The 18,580-nt window shown below is 34.8% G+C and overlaps 2 protein-coding genes across 2 annotated transcripts; one reads left to right on the top strand and one right to left on the bottom strand.

Annotated features, from left to right (window-relative positions):
• Positions 1-1,582: 1,582 nt before the first annotated feature.
• Positions 1,583-10,562, top strand: LOC135848634 (uncharacterized). Its single transcript, XM_065368579.1, has 8 exons — positions 1,583-1,744; positions 1,902-1,968; positions 4,894-5,114; positions 5,215-5,436; positions 5,603-5,725; positions 8,768-8,889; positions 9,154-9,327; positions 9,670-10,562. Exons 1-8 carry the CDS (start codon positions 1,672-1,674, stop codon positions 10,267-10,269), a joined length of 1,602 nt encoding a protein of 533 aa, XP_065224651.1. The 5' UTR covers positions 1,583-1,671; the 3' UTR covers positions 10,270-10,562.
• Positions 10,563-11,148: 586 nt separating this feature from the next.
• LOC135848630 (plexin-A4-like) lies at positions 11,149-17,050 on the bottom strand. The gene is made up of 6 exons (XM_065368573.1): positions 13,059-17,050; positions 12,725-12,959; positions 12,342-12,622; positions 12,022-12,215; positions 11,800-11,940; positions 11,149-11,467 (listed from the first exon to the last, which is right to left on the bottom strand). Exons 1-6 carry the CDS (start codon positions 16,713-16,715, stop codon positions 11,194-11,196), a joined length of 4,782 nt encoding a protein of 1,593 aa, XP_065224645.1. The 5' UTR covers positions 16,716-17,050; the 3' UTR covers positions 11,149-11,193.
• Positions 17,051-18,580: the final 1,530 nt, after the last annotated feature.

Raw genomic sequence — 18,580 nt, 5'->3', positions numbered from 1 at the left:
GGTAATCATAAAATTTATAGACTTTTCGACGAATTTCTGAGTGGCGAGTGGGTAAACCTGGAACGATCAAACAGGAAGTTGATCAGGTTTTTACCAAGTTTTTTTTCTAGTAATGTCAAATTTTGTTCGAGTTTTCGAAAGTCAGCGTAGGACAGGACAACTCCCCTCCCCCGCCGCCCAAAAGTATCAGATAGTAACATAATATAATAATGCTAATTTTTTTCAAATTTTCAAAAGGCTGACAATTAAATGTCAGTAATTGATAGCAATTTTTTCCCAGTTTTCAAAAGTCGGAATCAAAATATTGAAAAATCGGAAAGTTTAATTCTCTAAACATTACAAATTGGTCAAGTTTACTCGTAATATCGGCTGAATAAGACATACCTACTTAATATCAAAATTCCAGAAATTGGTAATTTTTGTTTTTGAAAGACGTCTAACATAATGACGAGAATTTATCGCATAGATATTTTTTCCAAGTTTTCAAAAGTCAGCGTGACGCAGATCAGCGTCTCGAGGGTCAGCGTGATGAAAATTTTGGACAGACTCTCGGCCCAAAAAACATAATATTGACGTCAAAAGTTGTACGTACATAGATACTGAAACTTAAGGTCATTTTATTACCATCCAGAGCTAGTTGAAGTTTCCGAGGAATATTGAAAAATCGCAGGAGGTTCCAGAAAGACTGAAAACGACGTGTGGGAGTAGAATTGGAGGAATTATTTACATTTCGATGGTGTTTTGGAAGAAGGGCCAAACTGTATTTTTCAAGATTTTTTTCTCTCGGTGAAACACTGCTCTAACAACCGGAGATGGAAAGGTAAAAGGGCCAAACTGTCTCACAGCTAAACTGAATGATGCAGCTTGGCTCTGAAACAGTTTGGCCCTTTTTATCTGTCCAACTCTAGCTGTTATAGCACTGTTCCCCTGAGTGAAAAAAATCTTGAAAAATACAGTTTGGTCCTTCTTCCAAAACACCATCGAATTTTGATCATTTTGCTCAGAAAAATCGATATTTTCACGAAAAAGCTACCAATCACTCTTTAAACAGCAGAGAGCAGAGTATCAAACAAAATCTCACTTTGGAAAGAGTTTCATGAGGATAGGTATTGAAATGAACAATGGCCAATACGCTCCCTCCTTCCTCAGTAAAAAGAATTACTTCTCCTGACCAGAAGGACCAGAAAACTCTGTAAAACACCCCGAAACTCTTTTTTAAATTTTCCAAGTTTTTCAAAATTTGACGAGGGTTTTGGGACATGCTGTTTCAATCTAAGTTGGTTTCGTTCAAATTGGGCAGTTTAATAAATTTCATTCATTCTTTCATTATCATTATTATCATTAGGTATTTTTGAAGCTCTTCCGTCAATGTAAAAAAATTTGAAAAATAATATTGTTCAAAACCGGTTGTGAACGTATTATAAATATGTACAAAATGTAGGTGCTCGTACGTAGGAAAATAATCATACCAGCCAATTATGTGATAAGCTGTATTGATTGTGCAAAACATGACGCTGTGACACCATTTGCTCAGCAGTGGACTTTAAATGCTTGATAAGGATTAATTTTAACACTCATACTACCTACATTCGTAGCGTTTACTTACTCATGAACAAAGTACCAATTCAGTTATTCGCGGTGATCAGGTGTATATTACAGTAATGAAAGAAAATGAAAAATACAAAGGGTGTTTTTTGTAGCAGCGCTGTGCTTATTTTTACAACTTTTACCTCATATTTCACAGGTGAGCTTTGCTAGAAATAGGTAACTGATTATTTTATTTCATTTTTGATATGTATGTATAGTCAAGTATTATATATACCTATTAGGTATATGTTTATGTACCTATAGGTACATAATACGTTTCGTCTACACTGCAAAATTTCTACAATTTTTTTCAGTTTCATACTCTTTACCTCCTCCATTGATTGAATCCAGAGACCTGATATTCAATAATACTGACAATGAGTAAGTAAGCAAGATAACTATGTATGTACTCTCTCAATTTGAAACAGTGAAATTTAACTGCTTAGCAGTCACTACATTTTGCCTTTTTAAAAGCAGTAGTTTTTTTACTGCAAACCAGTAGAAAATCTACTGAATTGATCAGTTGAAATGATTTTTTACTGACCAATTCAGTAGATTTTTCACTGTTTCGCAGTAAAAAACTACGGGTGCCATTTAATCGCACGACCAAAAAAACAAGTATCACGACAAGCGTTTCAAAGTTTCACGGCTGAAAAATGCATTCCCAACCAAAAAAGGTTTACCCGACCAAAAATGGTTTCGCACGACGAGATAAGTCATTCAACAACAAATAAATAAATTCACGACATTTTATTACTTTCACCTGCCATTTAAGGGGAACAACGACGACATTTCAAAGTCAGAAAAATACATACCTATTACCGACGAAATTAAAAATTTAAAAAATGCTAAAATTTGATTGGAAATACAAAAAAAAAGGTTAAAAAACCAAGTACGAATAAATATTCATTGAAGTAGAAGGGCTTTTGTAGCCTTTGTGGGTCGGCCCCTCTTCCTTTTCTGCCCCAATGGAACGCCTATTATTTTTTTTCAAATTGGCATTTGAAAGTTTCGATCCAGATTTAAGGTACTTGAAATTATTTTTTCGAAATTTTGAAAATGTGTATTGAAGGTCCACATCAGGGTCTCGGAAAACATTTTTATCATATTTTTAATTTTAAGTCATTCCCTTTTTTATCCATATGCATTTGAAAAAACAAAATTATAAGACCTTTTTGCAGTGACTTTTTTTTGCGTAATTTTGGTCAAAACAGCTGGAAATAATTATGTGAAAAATCATATTTTTTCCAGTACTCTTTCAAAAATGATGAACAAGTTGAAGAAAAAGACTGAAACTAGTACATTTTCTCGCCAGATGAGTAAAACAAAGACTAAAATTGGAACATTAAAATTTGCGGGAGGGAAAATATTTTAAAAATAGCAGTGAATTGGATTTTCATCTCTTGAAATCATGATAATTTGGGTGAAATTTTATTATTTTTTGTTCGTCGTGAATAATGTTATGCAGTCGTGTTTATTGTTATCTCATACTACATCCTCCGTCGTTCCAACCTACTTTACTGTCGGGCTTTATCCTGGCGTGAAAGTTGATATTTGATTGTCGTTCATTCAGCCTTTTTGGTCGTTACGTATGCTCGTCGTGATACTTGTTTTTTTGGTCGTGCAAAATATTAGTACCCAAAAACTACTGCTTTTAAAAAGGCAAAATGTCGTGACTGCTAAGCAGTGAAATTTCACTGCTTCAAATTTAGAGAGTACCTACTACCTACCTAAGTATAGGAATCCAAAAACAGTGCAAAAATAATTGTCAAGATTTTCCCATTGTAGTCGTTAGCTTTGTTGTAAAACGCATTTCATTTTCTCATCATATCTATCATTGGAAAATTTAAAGTGTCCAGCGATTTTTTATCGTTTCTCTAGAAACTTGCAATTGCTGTAGAACGGCTAAAAATCAACTTTAGCACAAATAACTTTATTTGGGGCCTATGTGGCCGGTTCAGATGTGTATTTTTTCCCATTGACTTGTGTAATGAAAAAACTGTCTAATTTGAAAATGTTAAAAATTCCATCTTTTGCGATGCTACCTATCCGAAATCGAGCTTCGACCTATTTTCGACGTTCCGAATAGCTAACAATATTAAGGCCCCTATTTCAACCATTCTGGAGCCTCCAGCGATTTTTTTTATCAAGTTATTTGTGCTAAAGTTGATTTTGTAGCCATTCTACAGCAATTTCAAGTTTCTGGAGAAATGATAAAAAATCGCGGAAGGCTCCAGAATGGTCGAAATGGGAGCCTTAGGGGTCAGGTAGTTCCCTTGTCAGTGATCATTTCATCTCCTCTCCAATACCCATCAAATGAGCTATCGACCAGCACCCTAGCCCCAAGGGGGTGGCGCTACGACCCCTCAAAGTGACGTGATTTTAATAATTGTACGTTTTATTACTTGAGACTTGGAACCTGTTCTAATTGATTAAATATAGTCAAACTTGGGGAATGGTATTCTTATGGGACCTAGAGTTGACCCCTGGAGTGGGGAGGGTCAAAGTTGAAAATTACAGAAACGTCATTTTTTTGGAGAGGGGCATATATGGCCCCAAACCCCATTCAAGGCTTAAGGTGGAAAACCCCTTATTTTATCCTTATTTTCGGTTTTTTCCATCTTAAATGGGGTGGGGATGACATAGGAAGCTGAAATTTTGATATTTTGATCGCAATAGGTGTACTGACCAATGGTATGATTTTGGACTATTTTCATCCATTTGGGGTCTTATTATGCTGCTCCAAAAAAAATGACCTTCATGTAATTTTTAACTTTGACCCACCCCACTCCAGGAGTCAACTCTAGGTCCCAAAAGAATACCATTCCTCAAGTTTGACTTCATTTGATCAATTAGAAAAGGTTCCAAGTCCCAAGTCATAAAATGTAAAATGATTAAAATCACGTCAAATTGAGGGGTCGTGGCGTCACCCCCCTTGGGGCTAGGGTGTTGGTCGATAGCTCATTTGATAGGTATTGGAGAGCAGATGAAATGATCACTGAGCTCATTTTACTCAAAATTCAATATTTCAGGAGTTTTTCACTAAAAACTGATTTTGGGGGGCTTTGATCCACGAGGGGGGGGGGGTTAAGCTCGAGGGGTAGGGGCGGAGACTTTTAGTATGTTGTTCAGCACACCACCCTGTACAATATTCACCAAAAAAATCTTTGATCGCAATTATGTTTGGGTTCACTCAATTTTTTCTCCTATTTGCCTGTGCTATTAGGGTTTTTTAGGGAAAGAATATCCGAGCCCTGGCTATAATGATTAATAATCTAACATCCATTCTTTTTATTTCGTTATTAGCGGTTCTTGTCTCAAACCGCATTCAACACCAGACAAATCCATCACATACAAATGCAATGAAGAGTATTCGGAATATTGTACATTTGGCAGAATCGTTCCTGAACATACTGCACTAAAAATTTCGTGTAACCCGGGATATTTTTCATTGAATGGTGACAGCAATGAAACCATATCAGTTTGCATCGAAAACAAATGGATTCCTGCGCATACTGGATGTCACAGTAAGCCACATTTTTAAAAACAAAAGTGATCCATAAGATAATTGATTAATGGTTATTGGTTACCAACAAATTCTAAATTTTATCTACCATCTATCTATAGAAATGTGCGACAGATTATACTCCAATTATATGAACGTCCATCTCGAGTGCTTTCAAGCAAACAAATCTATTCCATGTGGAGAGTATTCCTTAACACCTGGCGCGAGAGTTCGCTCTTCTTGCAAACTGGCACATAGATATGAAAATTACAAGAGCACTTATCAAGAAATCAACTGTGGAGAAGATGGGAAATGGGATGCTGCTCTGATTCCTTGCATACCTGGTAAAGGCCTACGCATCTAAACCTAGATTGGGGGTACGAGAGGTTTCAGTATCCAGTTGAATTATGATTTCAAGAGTTCTAGTAGAAAATACAAACAAATGGCCACGTAAAGAATTCTTATTGACAAATATTTTAATTTAATATAGAGGTATTGTATAACTTGTAGGTTGCGAGAAACCCCCAGGAAGCCATTTTGAGGCACCATGGCATGCTGTGATCTTGCATAATGATGCTGAATCAGTTGAAATATGTTCTGGCACCATCATAAGTCCTCGGCTGATTCTAACATGTAAGCTAATACTCATAGCATGCTGAAATAATGCTGAATAATCAATAACTTTTCCCAGTGGATAATGGTGTGTTGTATGAGAAATAGGAGTGTACAGAGTCAGCTGTCAGAGTGTGAGCTAGTTGGATGAGTCCGAGTAGTTCGAGGAATAGGTTGAGGAGTGAGAGAATTAAAGTAGGACACTTCAACATGACGTTTTTATATTGTTTATTAATTTAGTACATAGCAAGCTAGTCCATAAAAGTATGTCCTTAGACAGTTTAACATTTGAATAGTGTACGTACATAATACTGAATACATTATCTTGATAAAACCTGCATATTATTGCATACAACAGAATTGGCGCCCAACGTGGGGCGCCAATTCTGTAATATGAAATAATAGTCTGAGTCTGGTTTTATCAAAACGATGTATTTAGTAATAATTTACACAATTTAACTGTCTCAGTACAAACCTACTTATGGCCTAACTTACTCTAATACTCCCATATAGCACTCACAATCACGTCATACTTTGTCCTACTTATGCATTCCCCTAGTGACAAAATATGAGAGCGTTTTCGCTAGCGACTTTTTAGGACCACTTCACCATAGCGTTTTCGCTGGCAAATAGCGAATCCGCTCTACAAGGTATGCTATTCACTGTAGGGGGTAATGTGTAGCTGGAACAAGTAACCAAACAAAAGAAAAAGATTCCTTTTGTTACAAAACTACAACCACAATTAACAGAAATATGAATGTGTAGGGTAGGCGCCTCGCCTAGGTACTAGGTAGTATGTTGTAGTTGCACATAAAAGTCATTATCTCCAACTAAAGAGTGATGGAATCGGTTTTCTTCTCTACTTTCTCTGGGATGTCTTTGGTTCTTGCTGATCTCCTCCTACCCCGCGTATCTGGTACTGTTATAAGGGATGTTTGTCAACTTCATTTACAGGAGTACACCACTAGTCCAGGTTTAGAAATTGGTATTAAATTAAGCATATATGGCAATCGATCCTCGTTCAGGGAGGTAATTTTTTTTGATCAATTTTGAGAAATTTATCCACCCAAATATATGTATCTGTAGCCAATAATTTTTCTAATTTTTTGAGATGTGTTTGAACAGTATGTGATATGTTTATGAAAGTGAAATATTTTTTTAAAAAATATAGGTATGTATTTTTATCCCAAATAGTGATGTATCAAATGTGATTATTTAAATTAATTGCAAAAAAATTAATCGACAAAAAATAATTGCTGTCTGAATTAATTGTTCAAAAATAATCGATTATAATCAAATTTGGAATAAATCATGCAAAAATACAACGTTTTTTTGTATTTTGGACCCATTTTTCCACAAAATTTTTGATTTTACTTTCATTTTCATAAAATAACGAAATATTTTTCAAAAAGTACCTCTCATTTTGATTTTTCATGCCTAAAAATCCAACTCTTTGCAGAAAACTTATTCAAATTATTGAAAAATTTTGCCAAAAAAACTGAACATGCGATTATTGGATGTGCGATTTTTTGTCAAAATAATCAATTAATTCATCCTTGATTATCAGAAAAATCGCATTTACATTACATTTCACCTTGATTAATCGATTATTTTCATAATCGATTATAATCGGATACAACACTAATCCCATACTAAAGACTCAATCTTCAGGGAGGGAGATGGAGAAAAAATGAAATTTTTTAGGGAGGGAGACGAAAAAAAAAATGAAATTTTTCAACTTTGTCGAATGAAGCATCAAAATAAATGTTTTTCAACCTTCTAAATTGAAATCCATTTTAGAATTAATTATTTAATTCAAGTTCCTTTTCGCGAAAAATTCAACAGCAAAATGTTAAAAGATGTTATCGTAGCTAAACTATTCCAAATTCTAACATGTATCACAAAAATGCTAGCGAAAACGCGAAATGCTGAAGTAAATTAATACCTGAAATAGCGTTTTTGTTTTTCGCTCTCAAAAACGCCAGCGGTTTTGCTTTTTGCCCTCAAAAATGCTCTGTGATAAAAACTGTCAGTAGCGGTTTTGCTATCCGCTGTCATTTCCGCCATGTGAAAAGAGTTCCAGATAGCGTTTTTAATGGCGAAAAGCGAAAACGCTAGCGACTTTTTAGGACAAACTAGCTATCCGCCAACGTTTTCGCTAGCGGATCGCGTTTTTCGTTGTCAATTGGGTCTCACACTTGCCACACTCCTCAAGCTAGTCCTCAAACTCTGACTCATCTATCTAGTTCACTCTCTGTATACTTACTCTGATTCTCATACAACATGGTGTTCTTGAGGCTCAAACTTCTTCAAAAAATATGTCAAAATTCCAATATGTGCAATTGGGATCTACTGTGGAACCCTTTTCTCTGGGTGATATTTACAACTTACAAAAGTTTTTAAGGACTACTAGAAAAAGTGTGATTTTGAGACCAAATTTTTTCCCCAAAATGATACCCCAACATCTCAAATTGTGTGATTGGGCAGTCATGTTGGGAATATTTTACCGCAATTGTATTTTAAAGGCCTCTTTTGACATGGGCTTTGTAATGGTACTTGCTGCATTTCTTTAGGAAAATGTGTGTCCCGAAAAAATGCCCCTCCCTCACCGTTATCACATTTGTTAGGCATTTGATAAAGAAGTGAAATTGACCTATTCAAGCTCTATACGCTTTGGTGAAAAAAAAAGCAAAAAGTATCCAAGAGATTCCCTGTTGAGTTCGAATATTCACGTCTTGGTTTTAGACAAAGCAATACTCAGTGCCCCTTCAGGCCTTCAACTATACAATGAGGTAGTTAATATTTTTGATTCAACTCTTCACGAAGGTGATATTCCACTTAGCACAAAAATGTCAAACTTGAACAATGGAAAATTAAAAGAATATCCTAAAATACACCACTAAAACAAATTTCAGAAGCTGAGTTGCTTTTTTGAAAATCCAATCTTCAAGTATTTCTTGAAACTCAAAGTAAACCACCTTCTTGAATCAGTTCAAGATTTATGTGAATATGCTTCTTTTCCATGAGCTGAGATTCTTCTATACGTTGTTTCCTACTTTCTAGTGGAATTCTGCATACAAGTGCATGATCAAATGTCGAAGCAACTCACACTCACAGCAGATGCTAATGCAACGCATTATTCACTTATAGTGACCAGATTCCCCAAGTACCAACGATTGTATGAGGTAGAGTATAAAAATTTTCAAGTAGTTATTTACCTAATCGTGTCTTTCTTAGTAATGGTTCGTTATTTTACCTACCGAAGTATTGTAACCTATTTATTAATTCATTTGAGTACAATGATAAGACAATTCTCATTTAATGGCATGCATGTGGCATCATAAATTTATTTTTTCCTGCCATGCCAGAATTAGGCCATCTCTATCCAGATAAATGGAAGTTTTGTTAACAAACATTTTTTTATGTCTGATGAACATGAATTGTTGCAGATAGCCGAATTTCGATATTTCAACCAAGCCAAATACGTGTATAATGTTAGCCGCTATCAAACGCCAATGATCGTTGTTCTGAAAGAAGAATTGGAATTCAATTCATTTGTTTCACCAGCTAATATTCAATGGGAGAATCCTAGTAGACTAGAAATGTGGAATGGAACAGTAAAGGTGAACTTTTATTTTGATTTTAAAGCAAAACTACCTCTTTACCTACTACTTTTACCAACATTTTCGAAGAACGCGGACACTACCTTATTTTTTGGAATAAGTCAAACACGAAAATTGCCACAAAATGAAAATAATATGTACATATGTACAAATTATTTTATTTAATACTTAAGAGAAAATATTGTACGCAGTACTCATTAAGTTTCTTCAATTGGTGGACTTTTCAAGTCAACAGAAAATGAAAACAACTGAATCTGAGATCTGACTAAGTGCCTATAGATACATCGAATAGGTATTTAGATACAATAAATTGATAATGCATTATCTAATTTTAATTTTCAGGTATCCACAATGAAGGATCAATCAGTAAAAAAAGGGTCCAGTAATCTTTACGCCGATATATATCTTGGAAGACCAACCTCCTACAACATCAATTTCTCAAGCCATATTGCGTGTAAAGAGAGATGGACGTATCCATATTTTGCCCTTTTTTGGGTATCCTTTTTAGCAAGTAAAACTAGACAAGCAGACAACTACTCTTTTTTGTCGGATGAAAATCTAATGTGTCTGGAGTATGAGAATGATATAAACTATGTTGTTGGAAGTGGCGTTATAGTTGAAGAAAATAACTGCTATTTTATGAGAGGAATTATGGGTGTTCCATTCGACCTACCGAAATTTATTCAAAATATCTATAAAATTCCATTGTGGAATAACCCGCCAGTAAAACCATCTCTGGACTGTGATAAAGAAATCCCTCCAGAATTTTCCAAGTTTGCGCAAAATGCGAAATTTTGGTGCGACTTGATTAGTCGTTTGCAAAAATTACAAAAAACAACTGGAAATAGACCCGAGATACCGCGGAATTTTGCTGCATCGATTGATATAGCTGGCTATATCGACTGGATTAAGAAGGTACGAGATGAAACTAATAACCAATAATTCAGTAGGTAATATATTAAGGAGGCTTCCAACTCAGAATGTGTCAATTGGGTATGATCAAAATCTGAGATAGGTTCCTACGTATAAACGTTTTTCTTCATCGATCCTACAATACAGAGATTTTTATTCATATTAGGCCCTACGAGTACGAGTAGGTACAAATTACGCCGTTTGTGTTATTTTAGTATTCGTCAATAAGATTTTATTAATCATCTACGTACTTATTATACTTATAAATGAATTCAATAATCCACCTTGTTTTCATATCTAATAAAGAGCAATTGAAAACTAAATGATCATGTTTTCATTTACTTTGGGTAGGTACTAAAAGAAACAGAAATATTAATAGGTAGGTAAGTATTTCAATGAAGTGCAGATTTATTGAGAGATAAGTTCATTAAGAATACAGAATACCTACTTATGCATACATAAATCAATACCTACTTAAAAATAATATGCTGGCATAAACTAGAAATTAGGTGATAGCTTTCTAAGAAGAAACTCAAGATTCCAATTGGCTTCAAAACTATGAAACATCCTAACAGTATATTTTAATCAAGATCCATTAAATTTTCCAAACATTTTAAATACAAATGTTACAATACATATATGATTCTATTTTTTTTTGTAGTATGCAAATGTGCATAGTTCAAGAGGCAAAAAGCGCCTCAGAAAATTTTAAATATCCTGAAATCGACATTACCCAATATAAATTCAAGCTATGTACAAGTAGATTATCAATATCATTCACTCAAAAAAAAAAAATTGATAAAACTTTTCATCCTAACAAATTTATAAAAACACTCACTTATCAGATACTTAAATACTTACCAAAGAAACATATTTTACCTAAGAATAAATAAATAATATAAGTATAAATCAGGGCTTAAATTTTATTAAAATTGAAATCAGAATTGTTATTAACTAAGGTAACAAATTATCAACTTCATTTTCATTATCGCTAGAGTTGGAATCACTTTCAGTATTGCTAGAGTTGTACTCGCTTTCAGTATCAGAAGAATTGGATTCGTTTTTAGTATTTCCAGAGTTGGACTCCGTACTATTTAACCAGAAGTTTTCGGATGCATGTTGATCAAGCACTTCATTTGGTAACATTTCACACAACTCTTCAGCTATTGAAGAAAAATGTGGACGTTTTTCAGGTAAGTAATGCCAACATTCACACATTAAATTGTACCTACAAATTTGAAAATCATAATAAAATGTTTTTGGTGGGTAATTGCTTAAACGATATGTAGGTCTATTCCTCTGCAACAAAAACAGCTTAACAAATAAGGTATTTTCATGAGATTCAATACTGGGTAAAATGATCACGAAGCAGACAAATCCTTCTGGACTTTTTTTTTAGAAAGTAATACTTTTGAGAACCAAAACGCCGAAATGAAAACTGTTTTAGAAGTGAATGAAAGTTCTCACAAGAATAAATTAGAGGGTAATTCACCAAAAATTATCATTACAAAAAATTAACTTTCTAAAATAAAAAAACAGTTTAAATAAAATTACACGTACGTTTTCAAAGAGCAGTTAGGAGGTTGTTCCAAGCGGTAACCTGATTTCAAATCCTTGATTAATTTGTCCATGCTTCTAAATGTAGGATAGGGGACACCTCCTAAAGACAGTATTTCCCATAGTAGTATTCCATAAGACCACCTGGATGAATTAGAAAGGACTCAATTGAGAAACATGAAAAGTTATGCTTAAATAATACTTATAGGATACAGATTCACTCACACGTCAGATTGAGTAGTAAACAGCAAATGTGATAATGCCTCTGGTGCCATCCACTTCACTGGCAGCCTGCCCTTTGTTTTCTTTTTATAGTATTCTTTACTTTGAATATTTCTGGCCAAACCAAAATCAGCTATTTTCAGCACAAAATCGTGAGATACCAGAATATTTCTGGCAGCAAGATCTCTGTGTATGCACTAAAAATTGATTCATTCATACATACTTATGCATTAATCCAAATTCCAAAATAACTACCTACTTGCACAATACCAGGCAGAACATAATATTAAAGAATGTTGGATCATGAGAGCCCATCCACTGACCTTTTTAGATGCCAGGTATTCCATTCCTCTTGCGACTTGAAGAGCAAAGGTTAGTAAAATTTGTTCAGCCAATACTTCTGATGCATTTTGATAAACGAAATGATGACGCTTCCTCAGAAAGTCCAACAAATTGCCGTATTGAGCAAATTCAGTGATGATCAACAATGGTCCATTCTGTGTGCTACAACCAAGAAGTCTAAGAACATTTTCATGGGCTCCAATTAACTTTAATATTTCCATCTCTTTCACTAAATCAACCATATCTGAATCGGAATGGGAATCTGAAAATTGAATCATAAAAAATGATGCAAAACTGGCAACAGCCAACTGAGCAAGCTGCAGGTGCCATTTGATATTGAAATGAAATAAAAAAAATAGGTAACCTTTCAACATTTTAACTGCCACAGTGGTAGTAACATTCTCTTCCAAGATACCAACAGCTTCCCCTTGAACAACTTTTCCAAATTCTCCTTCCCCCAGGTCCTTTCCTAGAGTCAAGTTACCTCTCAGAAATTCCCACTTCTCATCCAGTGGCAAAACATATTCAACAGATGTTGCCAATTCAGTAGTGGGACCTTCATACGACGCATTAGCTTCGATCATGACATTAGGTAAATTCTACAAAAAAAAAATAATAACTATAAGTTATGAAAACTGCCTTAAGATCTCACTACCAGGACATAAGTGTTCATAGTTTTATGTAGTTTAATTGCATACCAGCATATCTGCCAGATGCCCATCCAGTTGTATTTGGTTTTCTATAATCACTTGCTTTATGCCTTGTCTCATGGAGATTGCATCCATGCCCATTTTATTCATTCTTCGTTGCATTTGCTTCATTGTTTGTGAATTTTTCAAGTATACCTTGCCCACTATGATGAATGTGAAGATAAGAAATATTGATACTGTAACTACAATATAAATTATAAGTTTGACTGATGAATTATTAGCAGATGTATCTCCTTTATTGTTTGTAGATGTATTTGCTTTAAAAACAATATTTTCAAAATGTTCACCAATTGACACAGTTATAAATGCAATTTTTTCAAACTCATCGCGTGCATGATCCAAATTATCTGACCAATTTACAAATTGAATGTTTTCTGACTCTTCACGTACTTGATTCAAGTTATCTTCAAATATTAATGAGGTTAAATTGGGCCTACTCAAAATACAAATTATTTCATTCAGAGACAATGAAATTATACTGCAGCTATAGTTTCCAACCTTTACATGTACATCCATTACTTGGCAAGATTTGTTTACATTATTCCCTTTGATAATAATGAACTCAGTTCCAGTGAACTCCTCAAATCTGGTAGAAAAGTTATGAAACTCTGGATTAGGATTTAAAGACACAAGAACGTTGCCACTTACAATACTTTTGGATAAATCGCTACTGTCTGTCCAAATAACTGAGCAATTCAATGACAAGGGATAATTGGGATTTATCAAATCACTTTTGATACCTGGAATGTAAGGTGACTTACAGACAATGTCTGCAGACACTGGTAGTATTTCACATGAACCATTAAAAGAAGTTTTTTCACATTGAATGAAGTACTTCTTCCTAGTATCTGAAAAATCTTTAAATCCAGTTTTGATAGCAATGCCTCCAGCAGGGATACTTTTTGGTTTCAAGTTCAAACCATCAACATCGTGGTCATAATCATTAATGTACTGGAATGAAGGTTTACTTTCTCTGAAGACACGGTCAACGGTAATGCTAACATCATATTGCAGTAACTTATTACACATATAGCATGGAGAAGTGATACATTCTATTTTAGCAGTTTCAAGTGAAAATATAAAACACTGTATTTTACCAATATGAACAGAAATCAATCTTCCTGCATCCAAATCTTCACCTACAATAGTTAGTTTGGTACCACCAGAAACAGACCCCGAAAGGGGAAACATTGAATGAATTTTAGGAACCGCAAAAGTAAAATTTTTTCTGGAACTTGCCAACACATAATTGACCATCATTTCTACTGGTCCTTCTCCAACTGAATAATTGGTTTCAATTTTGCGTGTACCATAATGTTCTTCTTTAATTATCAGAGGAATGGATTTTTTAATGAAGCATACAACTTTATTCATGGGTTCAAACTGTTCATCAATTGGTATGCATGGTACCCCAGATATGTTAATTGGATTCATTATGTCTTTAAATGAATAACCCAAGTTTTCACCTCGAATGGTGATCACAGTGCCTCCTTTAAACGATATTTTTGTTGGCTTAAAAGAAGAAATGGTGGGAATTGCAGCATCTATACATGATTTGGTGAGCGTATTAGAATGATTAACAGTTTTTTGATGTTTTTTTACAGTGTGCTTGAACATGCACTTCCGTTTGTCTGTTCTCCAGTAACATGGAGACATAGAATCCGTACACTCAAAGCAAGAAGTGTGCGCGCTGCAATCATGAAATGAAATGTTAGTGCTCCAAACAAATGGAATATTTTTATTAGTACTTATAATTGACAATGTTAAGCTGAAACGACTGTCAGAAGGTACCGCAAGTGAAGAATTTGGAAAACTACAGCCAATTACATACTCCGCCATTCGTTCACCAACACTTGCAATAAAAGTAATGTTGAAATTTTCACCAGCAATCATGCAATAAATAAATTCTTTAAATTTCAATAATATTTGATCGAAAAACGCACTGGTGCTCAATTTCACAGTTGTGGAAATGTCATGTCGGAGGTACTCTAAATCACCTGGCTGAATAATTGCATAATTGTTTGATTTTATGGTATCATATTTCAACTTCCAATAATGTATTCTGATATCACAACCACATTTTGTAAAAGTACATTCATCAGTATGTGAGCACCAGTAATTGCATATTGTGTTGGATTGTACACAGTCATCATAAGTCCTGAACATAGAACAATTAAATTGCACTTCTTCTAAATGAACTTTGGTGAGCTTATGTTCAGTCATTACTATTAAGTCCTCAAGTGTATATGATGAAAATAAGAGATCAGCATTTACTGAGGACTGCTCATCTATTGTTACATCATCATACTCGCATGAACTTGTACTATCCGCCACAATGATTTTTTTCAAGTGCCCGGTACTTGTACCAACAAACACATCAATGTGGAGAGCCTGTACCAAACGTCTTGCTGCAATTGCTGTCAGATGTGCATCAAATGTTAGCAAAGAAGGCATTTTTATTGGAATACTCCCACCAATGGGCATGTTTATGCCTGATGGACAGGAATCCTTATCATTACTATCTTTTATACATTGTCTTCCAGGTGATATAAATTCCAGCCCTGGATTTCCATTTCCATCGAAACAGTTTTTTATATTTTCATCAAATTTTCTGTCAATATCTTCCAGTGAATACATGCATAGGGCACTACGGTTATTTGGTTTCTGTGAGTTCATATTTTCACTCTGAGAGAATATTGCAAACAGTAAATTTTCTCCCGCATTGGTACATAGAAAATATGCTGCTTGAACCAAATTATAGGGACGTTCTCCTTCTACAATGCACTCAATTGGAATCTCAGCATACCCGCTAACAAGATCTTTCCCATCACCTTCATTACAAATCCTAATTATTTTTGAAATATATGGAGATGTTTCTGTTGCAGAACTTTGCTGAGTTGTTAAAATGAAGGTCTTGTCATAGAACATACGCATATCAATATGAAATTCATAAATGTAATTTATAATATATTTATCGCGATATTCGCTATTGAATAAAATCTTGCTGGAATTGTTACTCAATTTGAAAGAAGGTAAATTTCTCACAGCAAGAGCAGGCACTTCGAATGGCTGAGTCAAGTTACTGCGCGATTGCGCTGTCCATAGAGTGTATATTTCAGCATTATAATCTCTAGTGTCCCAAAAAGTCTTAATAGTAGCTACAGTTGATGCAGTATGAGCGTTTGTCACAACGGGTTCAAATACTTTTATAGCGTTTGATTCTGAAATCGGTTTATCCAAATAATATATACTGCAAAACTGAAGGGTTCCACAAGTTATCAAACGTTTATTAGAAAAACCTCCGTATACCAGCAAAATTTTGTTATGATTATCCATTGATTTGGGGTTCACATTCTCATTATAGCCAGGTTTTGTAAATGAAGAATTTGTAGAAAATGGTCCAGTTGTAATATTTGCCAACAATTCAAGATCAAATGACAATTGATACAAACGGTTAACTGCACCGACAAAAATCGATCTCACTGATTCATCAGCTACGGCCAACTTATTAAATTTTAGAGTACTGTTGTCAGAGAATACTTTAACCTGACTGGATAACAGTGTCACACCTTCTGGTTGTAAGCCCAGCAAAATTATCAAAAAAATCGAAAAGCACTCGCTTGGTGACTGGCTGTTGAAATACATTTTTTTGCGATCCTCTGCGATCACGTAATCGATCAATCCGGTATATAAGTATCAAATTTCATTTAGTTGGTTTTTTAATATCAATTTTCCCAAGTTACTAGTTACTACATCAAAATTGAGGCAAGTGGATGGTTTTAATTGATTATAGCTTCACATTCATAGTTATCTGGAATAAAAACATAAAAACGCAAAGTAAATCATGAGAGACATTCTAACCACAGAAGCATTATGCGTCGAAACAAATGAAAATCAACTGACAATCCAAAAGTAAGCGCTTAAACATCCTTGCATTTTAAGAACTAAAGGGTACCGCCGGATAAGATAGGCAAAATGCCCTTAACCTCAGATTTCGATGAAACTCCCAGGGTATGTTTAGTACCCCCAAAAAATAATTTTGGGCCCATAGCCAGCTCCCCACCCCACCCCCCTCAGCCAGGGGGGCCAAAAAACGCGTTTTTCAAGGGAAAAATTCTGTATCAGCGCGTAATTAAGATAAATTGATTCTGTAAACGAATATAGTTAGAGGATACATGGGCGTACCTCCCTGAATTTTTTCAGAATTTTTCATCGCATGGGGGGAGAAGGGGGGACAAAAGAAAACTTTAAATCGACATTACTCCGGAACGAAAAAACATACCAAAACGATTTTTTCGTCAAATATGTATCTTTAGGTCTACTTTCTATAGAAGTCATCACCCGGCCATTTGGAGTGGTGGGTCAAGCTCAAAAGCTCAAAAAACTCTCAAAAAACCACGTTTTTTGCGTTTTTCTCCAAAAATATGGACAAATGGCGGGAATCGAAGAGAACCTAGTTGTTCAGCGTGAAATTTTACCTCAGAATTGTGTATTTGAAAATTCATTTACACCGCGTGATCGTAAAACTACATGCGCAGAAGTATTTGTGCTTACATCAAGATAGCTGAAAGGGTATTCCTGGGTAAAATAGGTGAAGAGTGATATTCCAAAACTCGCTTTGTCCATTTTCACAACTTTTCAGGAGAGAGGAAAAACAGTTTCCCTTTAAATGGGTAAATTGGCTTTTTAGGCGAGTTTAGCACTTTATTTGGGTGGATTTATGATGTAGTAGTGTAGGTATACATTTCATCCACTAAATACTGCTGAAAAAAATTTCAATAAAAATGGACAAAGCGCATTTTGGAACATTATTTTTTTTAAAATTTTTAGTGAATTGGCTATTTAGGTGAGTTTAACACCTCATTTTGGTAGGTTGATGATGTAGGAATGTGAGTTAATACTTCATCTACCAGGTACCACTGAAAACCCAACTTTGGTAAAAATGGACAAAGCGAGTTTTGGAATATCACTCTTCAGGTGAAATGCCCCTTTCCTCGGATTTCTGAAATTTTGATGAAATATTGTTGGGTACCATTAAAAAAAATGTCGGAGGCAAAAAATTCTCCCCCCGCCCCCCTCCCTTGCTCATAATAGCGAAAAAAGGGTCTTTTTCGGGGAGAAAAAATCCATGCTTCAACGAGTTTTGAAAAAAATCTGTATTCACTCAAAAGTCAAAATACTTGAAGGAAATATGATTCTAGCAACTTGAATTTTTTTCAAAAATTGTTGACCCCCCCCCCCCCCAGGGGAGAGATATTGACAACAGAAAATTTGAAACCGCCGTATCTCCGAACCTAATTCAAGCACATGACATTTTTTTCAAAAATGTATCTGCATGAGTACCTACTATAATTGGTATTTTTTTCAAATTTTCCCTCCAGGTGGGCCATCTTCAAAAATTCAAAAAACAGTCAAAATTGTGTTTCTTGGGTCACGGCACCACAAAAAAAAGCGATCCATTATTTTGGATGCTAGCCTCAAAAAACAATAGAAAACCAACTAACTTCTTT

Source organism: Planococcus citri, chromosome 5 (genome assembly GCF_950023065.1).
Source record: "Planococcus citri chromosome 5, ihPlaCitr1.1, whole genome shotgun sequence".
NCBI lineage: Eukaryota > Metazoa > Arthropoda > Insecta > Hemiptera > Pseudococcidae > Planococcus > Planococcus citri.
The sequence above is the reverse complement of the archived record's forward strand: the minus strand, read 5'-3'. Positions and strand labels throughout refer to the sequence as shown.